This window comes from Pteronotus mesoamericanus, unplaced genomic scaffold, assembly GCF_021234165.1.
Source record: "Pteronotus mesoamericanus isolate MK-2021 breed Mesoamerican mustached bat unplaced genomic scaffold, CSHL_Meso_final contig_116, whole genome shotgun sequence".
Classification (NCBI taxonomy): Eukaryota; Metazoa; Chordata; class Mammalia; order Chiroptera; family Mormoopidae; genus Pteronotus; species Pteronotus mesoamericanus.
Window position 1 is genome coordinate 127301 of NW_026555027.1, and position 21884 is coordinate 149184.

Genomic DNA, 21884 nt, shown 5'->3' on the forward strand with positions numbered 1-21884 from the left:
TGTTTTTATTTCACAACATGCTGCCTAGAGATAGGCAGGGGCTGGTGCAGCTGGACAACATGCAGTGGCATGTCAGCGGTTTTCCCAGCTCTTCCTGCCCTCGTGGTTGAAGGGGCTACTGCAGCGCCAGCTGTCGCCTGGGCGCTGCTGCAGGAAGAGGGGGCAGAGGTGCCCTCACTGTGTATCATGTCAATCAGGAAAGCAAAAGTCTTCCCAGGCGTCCCCTAGCCAAAGCCCCTTGAGCTGCCAGAGAGGCCGGGGAAGCTGATGGGGGCAGGCAAAGGGCAGGGAGTGGGAAATGGGTGGCCAGTTGGATCATCAACATCATCTAACTCAACTCAGATTAATTTCTTTTTCAAAATGGGTAGATATGTCAAGACATTTCTGTCAATAATTTTAAGATTATAATTTAAAACTCAGTTCTGTTTTCAATCAGGATGTTTAACAGACGCACTTCAGCTGTACTACTTTTCCTCTTTTTTTACCCCTAACATTCCAGAATGAGATTGAAGTAACCGTACTTAATATCTGAAGAAACAGTGGGTAAAAAGACAAGTGGCCAACAGTGACAAAATACTTTCAATTGCTTCTGTGCTCAGCTATTGTCCTTCCACACCAAAGAACATCTGGAAAACCTCCCCACATCCTTTGGCATTTAAAAATTGATACAGCTGACCAAAGTCCATGTGGTTTCCTCTGGTTCCATTAACACTGAACACTTTTTCTTCAAAAGCTGAAAATTTTCTTTGTCTTTGCATTTCACCATTTGTGCCATCAAAAGGAATGTCTTCTCGGTGGCGAATCAAAATTCTCTTCCAGTTTAATTTTCTGAGTCTGAAAAGAAATTTTCAAAGTAGAAAATTTGAAAGTATGTTGTTTATTCTAGGGCACTAAAAATATTATTTCCCTAGAAGTGAACAAAACTACTTTTATGTCAGGGATTTATTTTAATCAACTATGATTCTGGTCATAATCCCATCCCCAAATTCATTTATTGCCATTATCACTGATGTGGATATTGCTGAATCTCAAACTCCTAAAAGGGACTTCTCAGAAACACACTTAGGGCATCTGTGCAGAAATGAGATCAGAAATTCCCTTGTTTCACAGGGTTCACACAGATCAACACGAGGGAAGAATCGGACCCATGGAAATGGAGGGTCTTGACCAGCCATCTGTTTACAGATGTTTCCCAGGGGCACCATGTCAGGTGAGGGATGTGATACTGACCACACGTGGGTTCTATTTTATGCACTGACCTGAGACTGAACTCCCAGGAGATACAACTTCAGGGAGATTAGTTCTACATCTCCAGTTCTAGTTCAGTACTAAAATGACTTACACAGCATACAAAACTTATGAAAGCAAACCTGGACCAGAATTCTTCACAAGCACTTTGTGGGCCTTCCACACAAACAACACCTGGTTTCCCTGGCATGCTGAACCCAGACAGGGACAGCTCCTTTGCCCACTCCAGAATGTCCTTCCTTTTGCATTTGTTGTAGATGTGGTGGCTATAGATCCAGAGCCTTGTGAGAATGAGACGGACGGGCTGGACTGCACTTCTGGGAGCGGGAGGAGGGGCGGCGTCTCTGCTGACATAGTGAGCGGCGTGCTCCCTCACCCAGTCAGTGGCATTCAGTATGCAGACGTCTCCGAGGCAGTTCTTCTGCAGGTGTGCGGCCAGATCCGTGTTCAGCTGAGTCTGCTGGGACCTGCTTAACAACACTGATCTGGTAGAAAATATATGGGATAGAAAATGAAATCAATTTTCTTGGAACAGAAAACAAATATAAGAATTGCTTTTATTCCCTGATTAATTTTGAACTCTAAAGTTAGCCAGCTTTCTGTAACATACCTGACAGTAATTTCAGGCAGAACTGCAGGGTATTTAAAGGGAAGAATACAGGCCAGAGAAAACATCACCTGGTCAAAAGAGAAGAAAAATGCCCTAAGCGTTGCTTTAAGTCTTGACCTTTTTCAGTTCTCCCAAAAGCAAAACTGAATTACCATTGCTCCGGCAGATACGTCCAGGTTCACGTTGATTGTAAAGTACACTTTGGAAGATCGGCCCTCCATTGACCTATTTTCAAGGCAGTCTTTCAGCTCTGCCACAGCCAGCTGGTCGTTCACCACGAGCTCATTCTCACCGGGGAACATGCTGGCTAGCAGGTCTAGCTCAGAGAGCTGGGCTGCAGCCTGTTCAAGCTCAGCCATTTTCAGCTACTTGTAAGTTTCTAAAGGGGTAAAAATAAGGCAGGGAATTAACACATCCAATCTTGGAAGAACTCGAAAGATTAAAGGTGCATATTCAAAATAGATTTGATTTCTTCATAAAATGTGAAATTTAATCAGAGTATCTTTCCCATTATTCTACTTTGTAACGTGTTGTAATATGTATGTAATAGATGTAATACATTAAGGACCTAAAATATGGGACAATCCGGCAAGAATAGTGAAACTCTAATAATAACTAGGCACCAATTCCTAGGTATCTAGATAGTTGATCTGGCATCTCGAGCTATCAAAATAGGCAATTTCATAAAAGAAATCTAATTATGGAGTCAAAGGCCATATCAGTGACATAGCCAGGAAAGAGGAAACCTAAAATGAACAGAGTAAGAGAGTTAATTATATGGATGTTAAGTGTATTAGTTTTTAAAAAGCAGAAGACTGTGAAAAGAGAAAATAAAGACTGGTAATTATCCCACAGCTCAAGTAACCACTGTTACCGTTAGAAAAGTACAAGGTTAGGAAATCCAAGCAGTAGAGAGAAATTTAAAATTAAGATATAGTTCCTTCCCAGGTCAGGTAGCTCAAAAGATTGGAGCATTGTCCCAATACGCCAAGGCTGTAGGTTCCATCTCATTGTCAGGGCACATACAAGAATCAACCAATGATGTATCAATAAGTGGAACAACGAATCTCTTTCTCTTCCTTTCCCCCACCCCCCCAAAAAAAGCACTTGAAGAAATAATGGCTGAAAACTTTCCAACTGTGTCAAAAGGCATAAACAAACTCAAAAAGCTGAACATATCTCAAGCAGAATGAACCCAGATAAATCTATATCAAGATACATCACAGCCAAAGTTGTGAAAATTAAAAACAAAGAAAAAATATTGAAAGCAGCAAGAGAGAAATGAACCTTAGCTATGAGGAAAAACAATTCATTTAAGAGGGAATTTCTCATCAGAAACTATGAAGGCCAGAAGGAAGAGTCATAGTATTTTTCAAATGCTGAAAGTAAAGAAAGACTATTCTACAATACTATATCCCGTGAAAATATCCCTCAGGAATGAAGGGGAAATTAAAACATTCTAAGAGGAACGAAACAACTATTAACAGTTGGCTAAATGTGGGTAGAAGGAAGAAGGAAAGGACTTTAACTTTCCAATTCGGGTGCTTCAACATCATTTGAAGTTTCATGATTAGCTTGCAGTTCTAAATCCAGCAAGGAGAAAGAATGGTTACACTTCTGAAAAGAAAGAAAGCTCTCAATCCCATTTCTGTAAAAGAAAACATGGCTTACCTTCTCAGAGAGAATTTACCCTGTGCAATCAAACACCATCAGTTAGGTCAGTGGTACATTCGCGGGAGTCTTTCTCCTCTTCAGAAAAGGCTGACTAAGCTGCTACTATATGCAGAGCTTCACCCATCAGTCGTTCTGAGAGCTTTCTATTTTGTGTGAGGGCCAGGACATAAATCTAGTAAGACCTAGAACAATGAAGATAAAAAGACTTGGTGTTAAATAACCAGTCAACGTGTTCTCATGGGAATGCAGATGAGGGCACAATCAATGACAAGAGCCACCAGGAAAGATTTGGTGACAGTGGCAGGATCTCAGTGGAGCCCTGAAAGAAAGGCAAGACTTAGACAAGGGGAGGGGGAGGCACAGAGCAGGAGGGCAGAAAGGTCTGTGAGGCGGGAGGGCACCGAAGTAGCACAGGCCTGGGCCTGTCCCTTCCTCCCAAACCCGACTGCCAAGGCCTAATTCAGAGGCTCATGACTTGGATCATTGTCTCTTGTGCTCATTGCTTCCTGTTTGTCCCCTGAACCTATTCTGGCCTTTCTTTTCCCTCTGGACAGCTGATGTCCACAGCCTACAGCACCTAACTCTCCTGTCTTTCCTGTGGTTGGGTTCAGCCAATGCTCTGGCAGGAAGTGGGAGTATGGAATGAGAGAGAGTTCAGGGTACTACTTCACTGCTCTTCTCTGCGTTGGTGGGATTTGGACAAAGGTTGAGACTGGCTAAAGACCACATCTTCTCCAGGCAGCCCTTGTTCCGCATGTCCAGCAGATCTTTGGTGCCTAGGGGTGGGGGTGGTTCCCTTAAACTTGGCCACTGCTCTGTAAATACCCCCTTCATTAAAGTCTTCTCCAAGTTTCGTAGTTGAGTGTGTTTATTTTCTTCCAGACTTGAGTTCTCTTAACTTGTGCTCAACATTGTCATTACAGTGACTATGTGCAGTATCTAACAGATGTATACTGAGACAAGCAAGAGAGCACTAACTATGATAGAAAAAAGTTAAAGTAACTGGTGGATGGGCAACAGTGTTGCGATCTGAGGGGAGGGAGCTGGGAGGGCAAGCTAGCAGACAACCCCACAGATACACAGGGAAGTGAGTTCACCCAAGTTTGCCATCTGGCTGTTACTTTCACAGATTCAGAAGTAGGAATTGTCAACACCTTGAGGGTGGATCCACTACCCACTGGCTGCCTCAGATGATCTTTATGAAGCCCTCTAGGAACGTGTCTCTCTATTCAAGTCTTCTTTGTTTCATCCAATATGGTTGGATCATTTCTTTAGTATCAGAAAATGGTACTTGATCAACAATTTAGCTGGCTCACAGTAGGGTCCTTTTAAAGAACAAAAAACCTTTCACTGAAAAAAAGTGAATTACTCAAGGTGACAGATCATGAGCTGCCCTGAATCCTGTCAAAAACTCATCAAAGATTATGGGGACGACTCAGTGTGAGGGGGTATGGACTGCATTAGGGCGAACTGGGCGTGAGTCAGGAAGACATGACGTGCTCTCGCACATGCCAGGCTCCTGCACTCCTCGGGGTGTCATCAGTGCCAACACCATGTCATTCCCACTGAAGTCCAGGGTGCCAGTGCCACGCTGGGGGGGAAAATACACACAGCGTTTTCAGTAAGTTCTTAAAATGCAGACCACCACAAAGTTCAACAGGTTTCTGTAGGGTGACCATAGGCCATCCTATCGTCCTGACTGATCTAGTATTTGTCTTAGACAAAAAGACTGCATTTGGACAGTAAATTATATGGACACATTTTTTGTGCGTGTGGATTTATTGTTAGATCCCAATACATACCATGAATCTCTAAGATGAGGATTTTTTTTTTCTAAGATGAGGATTTAATACGCATAGCATCCCAGACCTACCTAGATCATTTTCCCCCCAGACCTAATGACATTAGCTGTTCTCTACACAGATCATGAATTCCTAGTTGTCATTTCATCACCTCAATTTAGGTAATTACCAAGGCTACCTACAGTCCTCACTGAGTCCTTGAAACACAATGTGTTCTTTACTAACTAGTTATTTCATATAATTTTAATGTCCCACTATTTTCACTTGGCATCCTAACTTAAGCATTTGCTCTGTTACTAAAAAATCTCCATAAATATTTACAATTCCTAGGCTTATTAGAATTCCACAAATATATTTTCTAGCCTGCTTTGGAGCTAAAGGCTCTAGGAAACAACTCATTGGGTGGTTATTAGAAGAAATGAATTCACTTTGGTCATAGTTTATATATTCCTGCCAGACAGCCAAAATGCCACTTACAACTGTAACCATAGGTAGCTGGCTTACTTTCTCTGTGTCTCAGTCTCCAAAATGGAACGACAGGGTTGCAGTGAGGACTGGCTGAGGCTATGTGGGAACTGCATGGAACAGTGTTTGGCAACAGGGTGAGTGCTCGAAAAGTGCTGCTATTACTGGTATTGGCCACTCATTCGACAAGGGTTTCTTAAGCACCTGTTGTGCCCAGCACTGTCCTTGGTGCTAAGACTGTAACACTGAACAAAAGTACAAGAATATCTCTGCTGTCATAGAGATTTCATCTAGTGGGAGGAGACCAGACAAATCCACGGGGAACCATTATGAAGACTGAAAAGGTATAACTGGGATAAAGAGCGAGTGGGGGGTGAAGGTAAGAGGATGCTGCACCAAGTGGCTACAGCAGTTCAGGGGGGAGATGGGTTCTAGCAGACAAGGCTGGAGAGAAAAAATGGGACCGTTTATGTGGGGACTCAGACACAGCCAGGAATCTTTTTTTATCCTGGCTTTTTATCCAGAAAATTAAAAAAAAAAATACTTATTTACTTTTTTAGAGAGGGAAAGGAAGAGAGGGAGAGAAACATCCACGTGTTTTTGCCTCTCACACGCTCCCCCCCCCAGTACTGGGGACTTGGCCCACAACCCAAGCATGTGCCCTGACTGGGAATCGAACCAGCAACCCACTGGTTCTCAGCCTGACACTCAATCCACTGAGCCACACCAGCCAGGGCAGAGCCAGGAAATTTTTTATCCTGGCTTATATGGAAGGCCACCTAAGGGGTTGGCTTAGTGAAGCAGCGGCCCACCCTAGCTGCTGTGGTGTTGACGACAGGGGGTTTGGGGATCCAGTGGCCCTGTGGAGCCAGGGGTGGCAGACTACAACCTTGGGCAGTGTACAGCAGGTGGGCAGGTCGTGCCACCAATCCCCATAGCCCAGGACAAGGGATGGACGGCTGCAGAGAGATTCACTTCCAGCCTGCGCCCTGCATGTGGTGACCTGGGCTTCCTGGCTGCACCAACAGTTCAGGTCTCCTCTGGCATCTGTGCAGCAACCACTGAGACTCCTTGGCCCGGCCATGTCCTTTCAGTCACAGTTTTTATTTTACCCCATCAGCATCGCCCAGCCACTGCCACTGCCTGGGATAAGTACAGCCAGCGCTATGCCTGGGACAAGGAATGGTCTATTAAAGCAACGTTCCCAAACTTGAACTTGTGGAGGAAACAAGCACGCACCTTAGTTTAGTGCAGACTGGGTTTCGCTGGGCAGTGGGGGTCCCAGATCTGTGTACACACAGCAGCAGGGCATTAAGGCTCGGTGAGTGTGGGTGATGGCCTCGTGACCTCCGAAAGGCCCCTCCACACACACAGACATTTATCCCAGAAAATAAAAAGGCAGTTTGCAGGTGACTACAATCCAAGAGTAGTTAGAAATGTTGTTCTTCACCATCTGAATATACGCAATGCACTTTTTTCTTTGTGTTACATACTCATTTTAGGAAATCTTCGATAAGATACTTTGTAAACACTGGTATTCATTGGTATCAGTTATGGTTGCTAACTTACACATTTTTTTTTCAAAAATAAGTTAAGTGTATAGATTTTCTTAGGTGCATCTTCTACTTGAAGTGTTTTGTAGGCATTTTTAAATTTCATTAAATAATCTAGTTTTTCTCCAACTTTTATAAAACATTTCAAGCATATAGCAAAGTTGAGAATTTTAGAGTGAAACAGTGGAGCAATCCTCAAGGGAAGGAGGAGAGTGACTCTTACGATATTTTGGGTTGTTGCAATGGAGGGGTGCTTCCAGCACCTAATGGGTAGGGCCCAGGGATGCTGCTCCACTTACTGCAATGCACAGGACATGCCCCTACAAAAAAAATTTGTTGGTCCAAAATGTGCACAGTGCTTAAGTCAAGAAACTGATCTAAACACTGTAACATTTTCGTTTACCTGCTTTCTCATACATCTAATCCATCTACCAACCCACCCATTCTGATGCATTTCAAAGTAAATTGCAGACATCAGTATACTTCTCCTTACATACTTCGGCATGTATAACATGAATATGTAAATTCTTCTTCTTTTGAGGTAAAAATGAAATGCACATCCTAAACGTATATACGCTGAGTTTTGACACCTGAGTACACCTGAGTAACTCAAACCCTATGTCAGACCCTGCCCAACCCCCGCGAGGCAGCCACTTGCTCTGGTTTTTTTCACCATAATTAAATTGGCCTATTCTAGAACTCCATAGGGAGGAATTATACAGTAGGTACTTTGGTGTGTGACTTGTATCAGACTATTTTACAAATTCATCCATGTTCTTGTATTAGTAGTTTCTTTTTATTGCTGAGTGGTATACCATCGCATGACTATACCGAAGTTTTTCCATTCTTTTGATGAAAACGCGGCTGTTTCATTTAAGGATGCTATAAACATTCTTGTACAAGCACTTCGTTAATAATGACTATTTCTTCAGTAAGTATAAAACACTATGTTCCAGACACTTCTGCGTGTTAGAGATTCAGCAACGAACAAGACAAAGATGTCCCAGCTCCTGAGGGCTTCACAAATGCCCGTTTGTTTGGATGGGATGGGGGTGAGGGCGGGACGTAAATATACAAGTAGGTGTGTAAGAAAAACACCAGATGGTGATAACTGCTGGGCAAAGAAGTACCACGGGGTGAGGCGAGTGAGCTGGGAGCGGTTTCCTAGGTCGCCCAGACGGTTTTCTCTGAGATGGTGACTTTCGCGGCGCACAGTTGCAGCGAGATGCCGTCCACGGAGCACGAGGGAACAGAATTCCGGGCGGCGGGAGCAGGTCGACGGAGGGCCACACCGCTGCTTCAGAAACAAAAGCCTGTGTGCCTAGTGAAAACAGCTGGGAACCCAGTGTCAGCAGCACCGGGCGGGAGGGCCAGTGCCCTCCGACTCAGCCATTCGACAGGCCTGGGGGCCACTTTCCTTCCGGGGCTGATAAGGATGACGTTTGTAGGTTGTGCTGTGAGTTCCTTTCCGTCCCTGGCCTGTGTTTCTGGGGACACCTGCAGTTTCCTGCTTCGTATTACCGCGTTTCGGTGTCAGACTGACCGGGTAAGGAGGCCTCCGATCCACCGCGCGCAGGGCGTGGCGCCAGAGGTCCTGCCGGAGCGGACGGACCGGCAGGGTGGGGGCAGCCAGTCCGCAGGCCCAAGGTCCTGCGCACTGGGCAGGGTTAGGGGCGGCTGAGATTTAAAGGTGCCCTCTCAGCTGGCCTGCCGACGCCGCGCGTGTGACCAAGCTGCCACCGAGGAGACTGCACGCCTCCGACCGCCCGAGGAACCCACCCTCCAGAGCAGGGAACCAACCCGCGACCCAGCCGGGAAACTCACTCACGTCTGGACTTCCGGCGCGAGCCGCGCGCAGGCGCAGGCGCAAGCGGCGTCAGCGCCGCTGGACGGTGGGCCGATGCCTCTTCCCAAGATGCCGCGCAGCGGAAGTTGCTGTTTTCTGGTGGCCACTCTAGCTTCCGCTCTGTCGCTTCTATTCGTCACCGGGAGGAAGACGGCGCTGGCTGCCCAGAGGCCCACGAGGAGGTGCAGTTATGGGTGCTGTCGCTGTGGGTGAGTTCGGTCCCGCTGACTCGCAGGCGGCGCCCGCGCGACCTCCTGCGCTCCGGGAGCACGAAGGTCCTGCCCGGTCTCGTTCTCCACTCCACGGCCTCTGCTTCAGGCGCGGTTCCCGGCCTCGGCCCGGTTCCGCGTCCTCATTGGCCTCACATCCTGTCAGTCCCAGGAGCTGGCCAATGAGCTGTCGGTGCTGGCGCCCCTCTCGACCAGGGGGACCCTGCGGGTCCTGCGGGGGGCGGCAGCGGGCAGGGAGGGGCCTGGTTTGCGGGACGTGCGGGGTTGGCCCCTAATCGGCTATGGCCCCAGAGGGGGAACAGGGCTGCGCCAAGGTGGGCGCAGCGCTTCCGTTGTTAACGCGGCCGCGCAGGCGTGGGCAGCCCGGGTCGGCAGACCGAGAAGCGGCTGGATGAACGCGAGAGCCGGCGCGACCGGCTCTCCTTTAAGTTCTGTGTGGATTGGCTGAGAAGCCCATCGTCACCTCAAGACTCGCCTGGAAAACTTAGTGTGACTCGTGGATGTTTTACCGCTGGCGGCACCACTGCACTCTCTGGTCAGGTCTCCTCAGATGCTCTTTATAGTTGTCAAAAACCTAGTGGTGCTCTTTCCACAGCATTAAAGTCGCCCCGCAGCAGTCGCTCTTCGCCTGTGAAGTTCCCCCGCGGAGTGCGGGCCGCCGCGGCCCTCAGCCCCGAGCTGCCTCCACGCCGCGCGCTTCCTCGTGCCTTTTTACCCTAGTCTTTCCGCGGGGACGCGGTTGCCTCGTTCTGGGGTGCACACCCTTGCACGTGGTGGTCGGCCTGTGCGTGAGGTACTATTCTCGGTCTGTGTCCCTGCAAGAAGCGTCTCTTGAGGACCTGCTAACACCTGCATTGCTGTAGGCAATTCAGAAGTGATGCGGAAAACCACCTTTCTCTCCTGGGGCTTTAGATTCCAGCAGAGAAACCGCGCAGGTCCAGGTTAAAGACGCCCCAGGGAGGCGCGGAGGCGCGGAGCTGGGGGCGAGGCTACCAGAGATCCGGCTGGAAACGGGAACGACAGACCTGCCCTCTGGTTCGTCTGTGACAGTCTGTGGGCTTTCATCGTCTGGTTTCTGAGCTTCTTCCTTTAGCGAAATGCTCCATTTAAAAGGCTGTTGCGGAAGCAAATGCGATGATCATGAAGGGGCTTCGAGGGATCAGAAGCACCATATAATTAAACTTTAGTGGCTCTTTTTGAGAAGTAATGAGAATCTGGCTGGCTGGAGCATTGGGGACAATTTATAGAGGACCACGAGGGCAAGACTCCGCAGTGTGGGCCGGAAAACTCTTCAGTGCTCTCCTCTGGAGAGTGGCGTGCTGGAAGTGCTCTCCTCAGGAGAGTGGCGTGCCGGAAGTGCTCTCCTCAGGAGAGTGGCGTGCCGGAAGTGCTCTCCTCAGGAGAGTGACTTGCTGGAAGTGGCCTCGTCAGAAGGTGCATCTGGTGCAGCACCGCCTAGAGGGAATTCGATGGGAGGCAAAAGCCTGGGCGCTATTGTTTCCCCACTAAACCTGCAATTCTAGATAAGAAATTATGTTACATGTTATCTTTAGGGTGAGAAAGAGAACATAAAATATACATTGTATTATCTGTACCTATATACTTTGTATTCTTTTGTTATTTACTTTGTAAACATGGGAGCTTGTTACATTTTAGATTATCTTTGGAAAGGTTAACAATTACTTGATGTGGCACTAATTTTCAGACATACCTTTCTGAATTACCTGTAAGTACATTAATCTGTTAAGGCCTAAAAGAAAAATGCGTGTAAGACTCTAAGACAGGTTAAGGTGACAACTCTGTAACAGAATTAGTTGGGAAATGTTTTCAAAACATACATTGGAGCCCTGGCCGGAAAGTTCAGCTGGTTGGAGGGTTGTCTCCATAGCCAAAGTTGCACGGTTGGAGCTCAGTCAGAGCACATATATCAACCGCTGAATCCATAAATAAGTAGAACAACAAATCGATGTTTTTCTCTCATCAAAACAAAACAAAAAACATGCTCACGTCTTTTTTACTTATGTCAGTGATTTTCAACTGGTGTCCCACAAGAATTTTTAAAATATACAGTACCTGTCTCTTTAGTCAGGAACACTGACTCATTTTCCCTCAGAGTGTCAAATAAAAAAAATGACAGCAGCCAACACAACAATAACCATTGGTGTGAATGAATGAAAACTATACCTGTTTTCATTTATGTCAGATTGGCAAAGAAAATGTATTCTTTGGTGCACTGCAGAATTTTAGTGATTAGTTTATGCGTGCTATGAGATGAAAAAGTTTGAAAGTTGCTCTTACCAGAATTTTAATAAGCACCACAGGGCAAATAATTATTATAGACACTTAAGTGATTTTGCTGTTAAGTTATTGTAATGTATGTTAAATACAATTTTCCAAAATCATTACATTATTTTAAAGTTAGGTGGACCTGTCTGTACTTTCAGCACATTTCATATTTGTTAATTTGTTTTAAGAATTATATTTTATTTAAGAGAAATTATAAATTCAATTTGCATAGACTGCAGAACTAAGAAGGGTAGCTTAGAAGGAAGGGATATCATCCCTGTGCCCCCAGCAGTCCACATATGTGTAGTGAGACGTTGAATTCCAAGCAGAGTCAAGTGTTGAGGCTTTTCAGGTTCTCTCCTGACCTTCACGTTTATTGAAAACCTCTTAAACTTACTAAGAATCAGTTTCCTAAGCTATGAAATAAGGGTAATACCATCTATTCTGTCTACGTCAGAGTTTTTATTAAAAATGTCATGATACATGTGGATGGTCTTTTTAAATTAAAATGTGTGATAGACATGTAAAATTTTATCTCTGGCTGAGTTCTATTACTGTCTCTTTGAGAAGTATAAACAAACTTTAAAAAATAAATCCAGCTAACTTTATCTTGTTTTCTAGATTGTTATTTTATGTCAGTAAGTAATCCATGAAGTTCCAACATGGGAAAGAAACGGACAAAGGGAAAAACTGTTCCAATTGATGATTCTTCTGAATCTTTAGGTATATTTCACCAATTGAACCCCTAAAGTGATGTTTATGTCCCTAAATGGACACATTTTAATGTATAAAAATGGGATCAAAGTGTACATTATTGTTCTGTAATTTGCATTTCAACCTAATGTTTATTTCTAGTACATGTCATTCAGCAGTCTTCAATGTTTTAATGGCACTGATGAAAAAGACCATGGATGTGTGCGTCTTTTGTGATTTATTTAGGGAACCTGTTGTTATAATCTCAGGGAAACTTTAACTTTTCGGTGTTACGAATGGAGCAATAGTAAACATTCTTGTAGCTAAGCCTCTGTGCACAGCCAGTTATCATCTTTGTTCAGCTTCTAGCAGGAGAATTGCCAAATCCAGTGGCATAAACATTTTCAAGGCTCTGTTGGTTCTGTTGCCAGGTTGCCTTCCAGAAATGTCTCACTGACTCACCACCCCCTGCAGCACACTGCAGGGCCCCTTTCCTTGAACCTTTACCAGTACTGATTAATATGATTTGTAAAAATCTTTGCTGGTTTGCTCATTGAAAATGTCATCTTCTTTTTCGTTCATGTCTCTTTGACTACTTACTGGGACTTAGTTTTTTGCATGATCTGGTTTACATGTATAGTCTCCTGGTGCAAGTTCCTTGGCCATAAAGCTGTGTGGGCCACTTGACTTGTTTCCAAGCCGCCTCGGTCTCTTAGATGACTGAAGGCCTTTCAAGTGACTCTCAAAGCCCTTTACTGACCTGGTCCCAACAGTGCTTTTAGACACAGGCTCAGCCGTTTGTGTCTGCACACGTGTGACAGCCATTCTGGGTAGACAGCATGCACTTCTACATTTTATACCCTATGCCTTTGCTCCTTGGGCATGTCCTTTCAGATTGTTTTTGATCCCTGAGGTTATAGTTCAAAATATGAGTTTTGAAGTAAAAAAGACTTGAGTCCAAATTCTGGCTTAGTCACTTAGTAGCTACATGACCTTGGGCACGAAATCTTAGTTTTCTCATCTGTTATAGAACAGTGACTTCTGCAAGGATAGTTGTGAGAATTGAATGAGATAATGTGAGCAAAACATTTAGCACGATCTCAGGCTCATAGTAAGTACTTAATATCAGAAATTTTAGTTGCAGTTCATATCTTCTGAGACTGAACAGATGGTGCAACATTTGTTGAGTGTACTGTCTATTGTGAAACTTTTGGGGACCTTTGCCCTCTCTTCTTGTGCAGCTGTGCTGTGTTTTGGAGATTCCTGTACATGTATTTATTTACCTATATGTGTATTTATTCACTGAGAGGCACTGAGGGTTGGGCCTGCCAGCTTAAGGAAAGACCTTCTCTACAAACATTTTAAAATAAAGAGAATAATAAATATGATACCAGGCCTTAGTTAAAGGAAGTAGTCGAATAAATTGAACTTTTGGTGGTGGTGGTTGTTATACCTCAGACTACAAAAAAAGAGAAATTTCAAATTTCTGTAAAATCTGTCACATAATCAACCCATTCAAATGTCTAATAATATTTAAATTATCAGATTATCTAACAATTTGTGTATAGAGTAAATTCATCTTTGAAGTTCAAATGAAGGGCAAGCTTTGAGATTCTCTGAAGAAAGCTGTGTTTCACCTCACGTCCTCCTGTATTGTCTGTTTTACTAGAGCCTGTGTGCAGACACGTTAGAAAAGGGTTGGAACAAGGTGGTTTGAGAAAGGCCTTAGTGAACGTGGAATGGAATATTTGCCAAGACTGTAAGACGGACAGTAAAGTAAAAGATAAATCTGAAGAAACAACGGAAGAAAGCCCTTCAGTTTGGCTGTGTCTGAAATGTGGCCATCAGGTATGCTTAGATTCTGATCAGTGTGGGATTTTCTACACTCTGCGAAAGTCTTTCAGAAGGTGTTGTCTAAGTACAGGGTGGATAAGCAGGGCGCCAGCTAGCCTGGGCCATGTGGCCTGGGGAACAGGTTCTGAGACTGAGATTGGTGAGAGATTTGGGCACTTTCCTGGGCTGTGTGCCCACTGTTTCACCAGGAAGGCTGTGAGGGAAGCAGGGTCAGGCCAAGGGAGGGCAGCACAGAGCTGTGGGGTGCAGCTGATCTGAGGACGAGCTCTGGCCTTGGTACCTGTGCACAGAACAGTCCTCGGGTGGCGCGGCCCCTGGTGGGGGGCTGGGGTGAGGAGGGGGGACCAACCTTAGCCATGGCAGCTCCCTTTCTTTGAGGATAATTCCTGGGGATGGACAGACTGAGCTGTGAACTGTCAGTCAGTCACATTCTTGGCAGCTTGGGGAAGGAGTCCCTTGGTCCTGGGGGGTGGCCAGCTGGGTGGCAGAACAGCTCACAGACATCAGAGGCCCTGGTGTGAGCGGCCAGGGACTCTCAGTCACCTCCCTGGTGGCAAGTTAGGTTCATGTTAGAGAATTGGGCTGCTAGCCAGTTCTGTCATGAAGCTTGAAAATGAGTCAGAGACGTTTTATTTTTTTTTAATTTTCTTTTAAATTGAAATTTTATTGAGATAATTATAGATCACTTGGAGTAGAAGAAATAATACAGAAATATCACTGTACACTTTGCAATTTCTCCCAGTGGTAACAGTTTACAAAACTATAATAGCACAATCAGTATATAGCATCGATACACTCCATCAGTCTTAATCAGATCTCCCGAGTTTTACTTTTCGTGGAGTGTATATGCAGCAGACACTGGTCCCTGCATCACGTGGGTCTCTCTGTGGCCCTTGTGTAGCCATCCCTCCCCTCAGCCCCGGGCAGCCACTTGTCTGCTCTCTATTTCTAAAATTTTGTCATTTAAGAAATGTCGGATATAAGGCACCATGGAGCAGTTCAGGCGTTTCCCTCACTTGCACACTCACCAAAGACTGATCACAGCGCCATGCTGGCAGCCTGCTCTTTCTTATTGCGGAGCGGCGCTGCCTGCTGGCGCCCTGCCGCTGCGTATGACTGTGCACCTGGGCGGGACGTCTGCGCTGACCCCGGTTTCTGGTAGTTTTGAGAAAAGCTGCTATGAACGTTTCTGTACAAGTTTTTATGTGAATTTAAGATTACATTTCTCTGGAAAAAATGTGCAATTGCTGAATCGTGCAATAATTAAATGTTTAGTTTTTAAAGAAGTGGCCAAACTTGTGTAGAGAGGCTGTGCCATTTTGCGTCCCTACCAACAGTGGGGGTGGCGCTCTCTCCATGACCCTGCAGCCGTGGGTGTTGTCACAGGCTTCCTGCCTCATTCGGTTTTTATTTTTCTGCCATTCTTATAGGTGAGCAGTGAAATCTCATGATAGACAGTTTTTTAAAACTTGTTAGCAAAGAGCATATTTACTTACCTGTATTTGAAAGGTTTTCGTTGAAACTCTTACATTCGTGTGGTGAGAATGACTATTTTGTAGATGATATTTCTTCATATACATTTTATGTTTTGCTCCCTTTCATCCCACTATGTTTTGCATTGTTAGCAAGTGATTCTCAGCTTGTTTTACGACAACTCATTTTGTTCTGTTTCGAATGCTCTCCAATGGTGTTATAATTCTCAAAATTAACATCAAATTTAACTCATTTTAGAATTAAATGTGGAGTGGGATAAATTAAATCGGTAGTGTTTGGTATCACAGTTAAAGGATTATAAGCCACTGACAGAGACTTCCCCTGCAGAGTATAGTGTACCTGCAATAGAAGCAGGACCACTTGCTGCCGTGCAGCGTGGGTCGCTTGGCCTGGTGCCAGCAAATACGCAGTCCACCCAGTCCTTTGCTGTGGGACTGCCTTATGTATTGGAAGCCAATAGCGGGGGAGAGCCAACATACTCAAAGTACCCAAGTCAGTATGTCATTGGTGAAAATGAAAACTGTGTCTTTTGTTTTATGGAAAAACCTAAACAGACATTTTGGCCAACCCAATGTGTATGTCATGGAAGAGGCTGAAGTTAGGAAATGCTATTTAGGAAGCCAACAAGGAGTCCGAACCAACTAGACCCAGGGAACGCCTGCGTCAGCACAGTTTGGTCAGGATGGGAGAGGGCAGGCTGGAGAGGAACAGGTCATTTAGTGTGCGGTTTTCTACATAACTAAGTTTTAACAATGTCTAGACTCTGGAGTCTAACATATTATTTTCGAAATTGTAAGAAAGGAAGAATTTTGTGAACTACTTCCACGTTCATCATAGGTTTTGAATTCTCTCCTCCCCTGGTGAATTTCCGTGGCCTTGAGATTTCTGACTGTGACTCTCTAGGGCTGTGGCCGGAACTCTCAGGAGCAGCACGCCTTGAAGCACTACATGACGCCGAGGTCCGACACTCACTGTCTGGTCCTCAGTCTGGACAGCTGGAGTGTGTGGTGAGTACGCCTCTGGGCCATGGCCTACAGGTCGTTTCAAGTGCCGGAGGGCAGAGGCATTAGAAATGTTTAAGGAACAAGAAAGTTAAAGCTTTCGTACTTGTTTAAATATCACTTTCAGAAGGCAAGAGAACGTACTGCTATGGGACGCTTTGGTTTAGTGTTGTAAAGACATGAAAGTGGCAGTGCACGGGGGGCTTTGAGAGCTTCACTCTTTGTCTTGCCTGTGATACTGGGAAGCGAATGGTAGATTGTTTTTACTGACACTTTAAAAATTGAGACATGAAGAACAAATTCCAGATATACTGAGAATATAGTAAAACTTTGACAATGAATTTGCATGAAAAGAAATGTTAGGCTGACTTGTGTATTTCCTATATTTTAACATCATTAAAACAAATTTTCACATCTTTTTTTAAGATTTTTATTTACTTTTCAGAGAGAGAGGGAGGGAGGGAGAGTGGGAGGAAGAAAGGTAGAGAAACATCAATTAATTGCCTCTTGCACACCTCCAACTGGAGACCTGGCCTGCAGCCCAGGCGTGTGCCCTGACTGGGAATCAAACTGGCGACCCTTTGGTTTGCAGGCCGGTGCTCACTCCACCGAACCATACTAGGTGGAAAACCATTTAAACAGCACTGTGCACAGAACATTATCTGTCAGTTATAAAATTTGTTGATTCTGATAATGTAGGTTTGTACTTTGAAATATGTATACAAAAAACTTTTGACTTTAATGTTATAAATAGCCATTTCAGTAAAGTGTTTATTTGGGCTTTTTTCACAGTATTTATATGTAGCTATAAGATGGATAGTCTTCAAGAAAACATACAAGTTTTCATTTTCTGTAGTGGAATCATTTGATGATTACACACTTTGGATTGCAGGGATGGTAATATTTCCCCCTTTCTGGTTGTCAGTTTGTCACTCTTCCTCTCTCTGGTCTTTTGGGGCACAGGTGTTACCTGTGTGATGATGAGGTCCAGTATTGCACGTCACACCGTTTGGGCCAGGTGGTTGATTATATTAGGAAACAAGCCTGCATTACACCACCAGAGTCAGGTAAAAAAAATCACTTGTTTCTTGATATATACTATAATGTTGATTTATATGTCTGTTGATGTTTAGGTTAATTTACTGTACTACCCAGCATTGCATAGAGCTGAATAACATTAATTATGGTTGGTTTTGAACGCATGGAACTATTTTTGGTTTAAGAATATAAAACCAAGAGTGTAGGTCATTCTAAGGTATTAGAATTAGAGGGGAATCTGATAAATAATCTGGTCAGACGTGATGAAGTCTGGGCCCAGCAGTGGGCAGTCATGCCCTGTGCCCGTGCCTGGCTCCGGGGCTGCAGGGAGCCCTGCTCCTGACCAAAGGTGCCTCCGTGTGGATGACGTAAAAGTGAAGTGCTTGTAATTCCTTCAAAAGACCAGACACTCTCAGCCGTTTTTCACACGTAATTAATTGGGCTGGTATACATTATTAGTTTTAAGCTTGTCTAGATTTTTATGATCACAGAAGAGTCTTTGGCAGAGCCATGATTGTTTATTCTTACCGTCAGGATTTTTTTTGGCCCATAGAATTCACTAAAAAATGTATTTAATGTCCACATTCTTTACTTGATATCTTTATGTTCCAATTTCACAAGGTAAGGTATGGTCATTTGTAAAACACTTTAGTGCATTTAAAAAAGGGTTTATGCGGAAAAGCCTGTTTTGTTTGGTTTTATTTGTCAGACTAATACTTAGGTCAATATTGAATATATTTCATTAATTGGAAAACATTTAAAATCAAACAGGTGGCAAATAATGATATTAGGTAAAATACACAAATTCCAGTACTCTGTCCCAAGTGTAACTTTGCATTTCGTGTGGCTGTATTACACATTTTGCTAAATCGTTTTCTCTTCTACTTTTCCTAAAGCAACAAAAAATAATGGTAACATTGAACTTGAAAATAAAAAATTAGAAAAGGAGAGTAAAAATGAACAAGAGAGAGAGAAAAAGGAAAACACAGCTAAAGAAACTCCCACGAATTTTACTTCCCAACTGACTGTGAAGGGGCTCAGTAATCTGGGAAATACATGTTTCTTCAATGCGGTTATGCAGGTACCAGCCTTACTTTTCCTTCTGTGAAAATCGTGTTTCCATATTTGTTACAAGATTGAGGTTTTCCCCCTAAGTAATTTATTTCTACATTTTCAAAGAAAACTCAAGGAAATTCTTACTCTGCATGGCAGTAAAACACTGTGCTGAGCACTGAGGTGCAGTAGGGTCCAAAAAGTGCAGCCCCTGCCCTCAGAGAACCCCCCCAGGGCGGGGGGCAGCACAGGCCAGCCCGGCTCGGGAGCAGCTGCCAGGCACCGCTGGGCGTGTGGTGGTGAGAGCGCGGGGTGGGGGCGGCGACCCGGTGCCCGAGCTGCAGTGCTGGGGGCCAGGGAGTGCCCACTGCCCTCTGCTCCCCAGACGGAGACAGCAGAGGCTGCAGCGCTGGCAACGACCTTCTGTTTTGATAGAATGGATTGCTTTTTCCTTAGACAACTTTCCTTTTCTTCCTGTATTCCAGAATTTGTCACAGACACCAGCGCTGAGAGAACTACTAAAAGAAGTAAAAATGTCTGGAACCATTGTAAAAATTGAACCACCTGACTTGACACTAACAGTATGTACTTTAAAATTCTCTTTATAATCAGTGATTTTCTTCTCCGAATATCAATGTTTTAAGTTATTTTAAAGCATTGATACTCATTTTCACCTTTTTTATTTGTTTGGCTTTAGACTACCAAGTTAAAGACAATCAGACTAAAAAATCAGGGGCCATTACATTTAAAAAATTTTTTAAGATTTTATTTATTTATTTTTAGAGAGAGGGGAAGGGAGGGAGAAAGAGAGGGAGAGAAACATAAACATGTGGTTGCCTCTTGCACACGCCCTGCTGGGGACCTGGCCTGCACCCCAGGCCTGTGCCCCGACTGGGAATCAAAGTGGGTCCCTTTGGTTTGCAGGCCGGCGCTCAATCCACTGAGCCACGCCAGCCAAGGCAGAAGTTATCAGGAGCCTTTACATTTATTTGCTGTGTCTTTTGCTGTGTTCTGCTGTGCTCTTGTGTTTGCCTGCCTTCTTGGGAATATTTTTGATATTTGTGAAGCCCTAGGCATACAAATGCGCAGCCAAATGAATTTTACCTATCCATTTTTGTATTTACATTTTGTTTTAGGTCTTTCATCTTAGGCAGTGTAAGTTCCTGATAATCTAAAACTAAAACAGTAGAACTGAAGTCTTTCAAATAACAGTATGACCAGAAACTGTGTGTCTTTTGATATGCATTTTGAACCTTTAAATGGACAGCTCTATCAGGAATATGGGCAGTATGGGCTGACTCGTCACAGTTTGCTAAGATAAATGATTCTAAAGTTGGAATGAGGAAAGCATTTTTTGTTCCCACATCCAGGAGCCCTTGGAAATCCACCTTGAGCCCCCAGGTCCCCTGACCGTAGCCATGAGCCAGTTCCTCACTGAGATGCAGGAGGCCAAGAAGGGTGTGGTCACGCCCAAGGAGCTGTTCTCCCAGGTCTGTAGAAAGTGAGTATCTGCGTCACTTGGGCTTTTAGAGCGGGGTCAGGTGGCAAGGAGCTTTGTGAAAAATTCACAGCATAGGAGCAGCCCAGTACATACATCAAAGTGCCATTTATTTCATTTGGATTAAAAAACATGTAGTTTATGTGAAAATGAAATCTGCCAAGCGTGTTGTTGGACTAAACAAATTTTGAGAAAGATTTGGAATATGATCCTATGACTTTGTAAAATGGGTTTCATATTTTTGTAGACTCATCATTGCTTTTTTCTTTTTGTCCTTTTTTTTCCGTAGAGCAGTGCGTTTTAAAGGCTATCAGCAGCAAGACAGCCAGGAGCTGCTCCGATATCTACTGGACGGCATGAGAGCAGAAGAACACCAAGTTAGCATATTCCGACCATGCATTTCATAACTTCACCTCATTGCCTTGCCTGTCATTTGATATCTTAAGGGTGTTAACTCAATGAAAGCTAGTTACTGAGGCCATTGGATTGAAGACATGTTTTCGACACCGGCCTTTTCGGCCACTATGTTTCAGTCATGAGAATGAATGAAGAGAATCAGAAATGACTTTCCTTTTTGTGATGCTGTGTCGCATGACACTTTCTGCATTATTGTTCCTTCGGGCTCTGTCGTACAGGCCTGTCCTCCAAGAGCTCAGCGAGCTAGAAAATGTCCCTCCCAGCACAGGTCCCAGTGGCGGTGCCCCTGCCCTGATTCCGAGAGTGACTCAGCGCAGCGGCCCTCAAATAATGAATAATGTCATTCCATCCCACGCCCTTTCCTTGTAACATTGATGAGACGCGTCAGGACTTAACTCTTCTATATATCAGTTAGCCAGTGGTAACATGGGTGTCATTATTTGTTATTTTGCTTAAAGTCACAGAACCTATTGATCACAGTAAATGAGGAATTACTGTATATTCATTCATTTTGTACAAGTCAGGGGAATATTTGTTGCATTTTGAAGTTTTTAATTTCCAGGATGGAAATGAATGTACTTGGGGATGCTAATATAATTAACAATAGTCATACTGTAGTGATAACAACTAATATTTATTTTGGCCATATTTTATGTCAAGCACTGTTCTTAGCATTTTATGCAAATGATCTGGCTGAGACCTCACAACCATTCTGCGAGGTAGACCCTGCAACCATTCTCTCTCCCCGTAGATTCGGGAGCAGAGATACAGGAAACTCCCGTGCCTGGTTCAGGGTCAGCCAGTGCTGACCGAGCTGGGCTGCTCCTGTGGGAGGCTGCCCCTTAGCTCCCGCTGGCTCGTCCCGCCTCCAGGACTCCCTGTGTTCCCGGCCTCTCGGGGTGGGGCATGTTCTGAGAGCTTCAGTTACTGTGGGTCACAGTCAGGAAGCGATGAGGCAGTGGCTTTATTCGTGGGTTCATGGTTTTAGAACTGTAATTCTGTTTAGATTCTTTAATTAATTTTGAAAATGCAATTTTAAAAATATTAATTTTTATTCAGTAAGTTTGGGGAGCTAAATTTTGATCACTTTCTTGACTTGATCACATATTTTCTAAAGAAAAT

The 21884-nt window shown here is 44.3% G+C and overlaps 2 protein-coding genes across 8 annotated transcripts in view; one reads left to right on the forward strand and one right to left on the reverse strand.

Annotated features, from left to right (window-relative positions):
- Positions 1-9307, reverse strand: RWDD2B (RWD domain containing 2B). 6 transcript variants are annotated; one of them, XM_054577778.1, is made up of 8 exons: positions 9181-9260; positions 7576-7672; positions 7039-7159; positions 3530-3714; positions 2011-2237; positions 1859-1926; positions 1371-1733; positions 1-834 (listed from the first exon to the last, which is right to left on the reverse strand). In XM_054577778.1, the coding sequence occupies exons 5-8, from the start codon at positions 2215-2217 to the stop codon at positions 600-602; spliced, it is 873 nt and encodes a 290-aa protein (XP_054433753.1). In that variant the 5' UTR covers positions 2218-2237; positions 3530-3714; positions 7039-7159; positions 7576-7672; positions 9181-9260; the 3' UTR covers positions 1-599. The 6 variants fall into 6 exon arrangements, with proteins under 6 accessions (XP_054433753.1, XP_054433731.1, XP_054433744.1 ...); XM_054577756.1 differs by having other exon boundaries at positions 7576-9009; positions 9177-9212; XM_054577769.1 differs by having other exon boundaries at positions 8483-9202.
- USP16 (ubiquitin specific peptidase 16) overlaps positions 9289-21884 on the forward strand; it is a 25123-nt gene continuing 12527 nt past the window's right edge. The window contains exons 1-9 of one of the 2 annotated variants that reach the window (XM_054577727.1): positions 9289-9407; positions 12336-12437; positions 14077-14255; positions 16659-16762; positions 17720-17823; positions 18691-18875; positions 19333-19428; positions 20218-20348; positions 20635-20722. In XM_054577727.1, coding sequence (XP_054433702.1) covers positions 12377-12437; positions 14077-14255; positions 16659-16762; positions 17720-17823; positions 18691-18875; positions 19333-19428; positions 20218-20348; positions 20635-20722 — 948 coding nt within the window. In that variant the 5' untranslated portion in view covers positions 9289-9407; positions 12336-12376. The remainder of the gene's footprint in view (positions 9408-12335; positions 12438-14076; positions 14256-16658; positions 16763-17719; positions 17824-18690; positions 18876-19332; positions 19429-20217; positions 20349-20634; positions 20723-21884) is intronic. The other variant, XM_054577736.1, reaches the window with a different exon arrangement.

Bases quoted from the DNA above. Each gene is read 5' to 3' on its own strand.
- RWDD2B (XM_054577772.1), bottom strand. From the start codon at position 2,217: ATGGCTGAGCTTGAACAGGCTGCAGCCCAGCTCTCTGAGCTAGACCTG. The intron at 1,927-2,010 runs GTAATTCAGTTT...TCTTTTGACCAG, and splicing joins ACGTATCTGCCGGAGCAATG to GTGATGTTTTCTCTGGCCTG. The intron at 835-1,370 runs GTTTGCTTTCAT...ATTTCTTTTCAG, and splicing joins TGTGAAGAATTCTGGTCCAG to ACTCAGAAAATTAAACTGGA.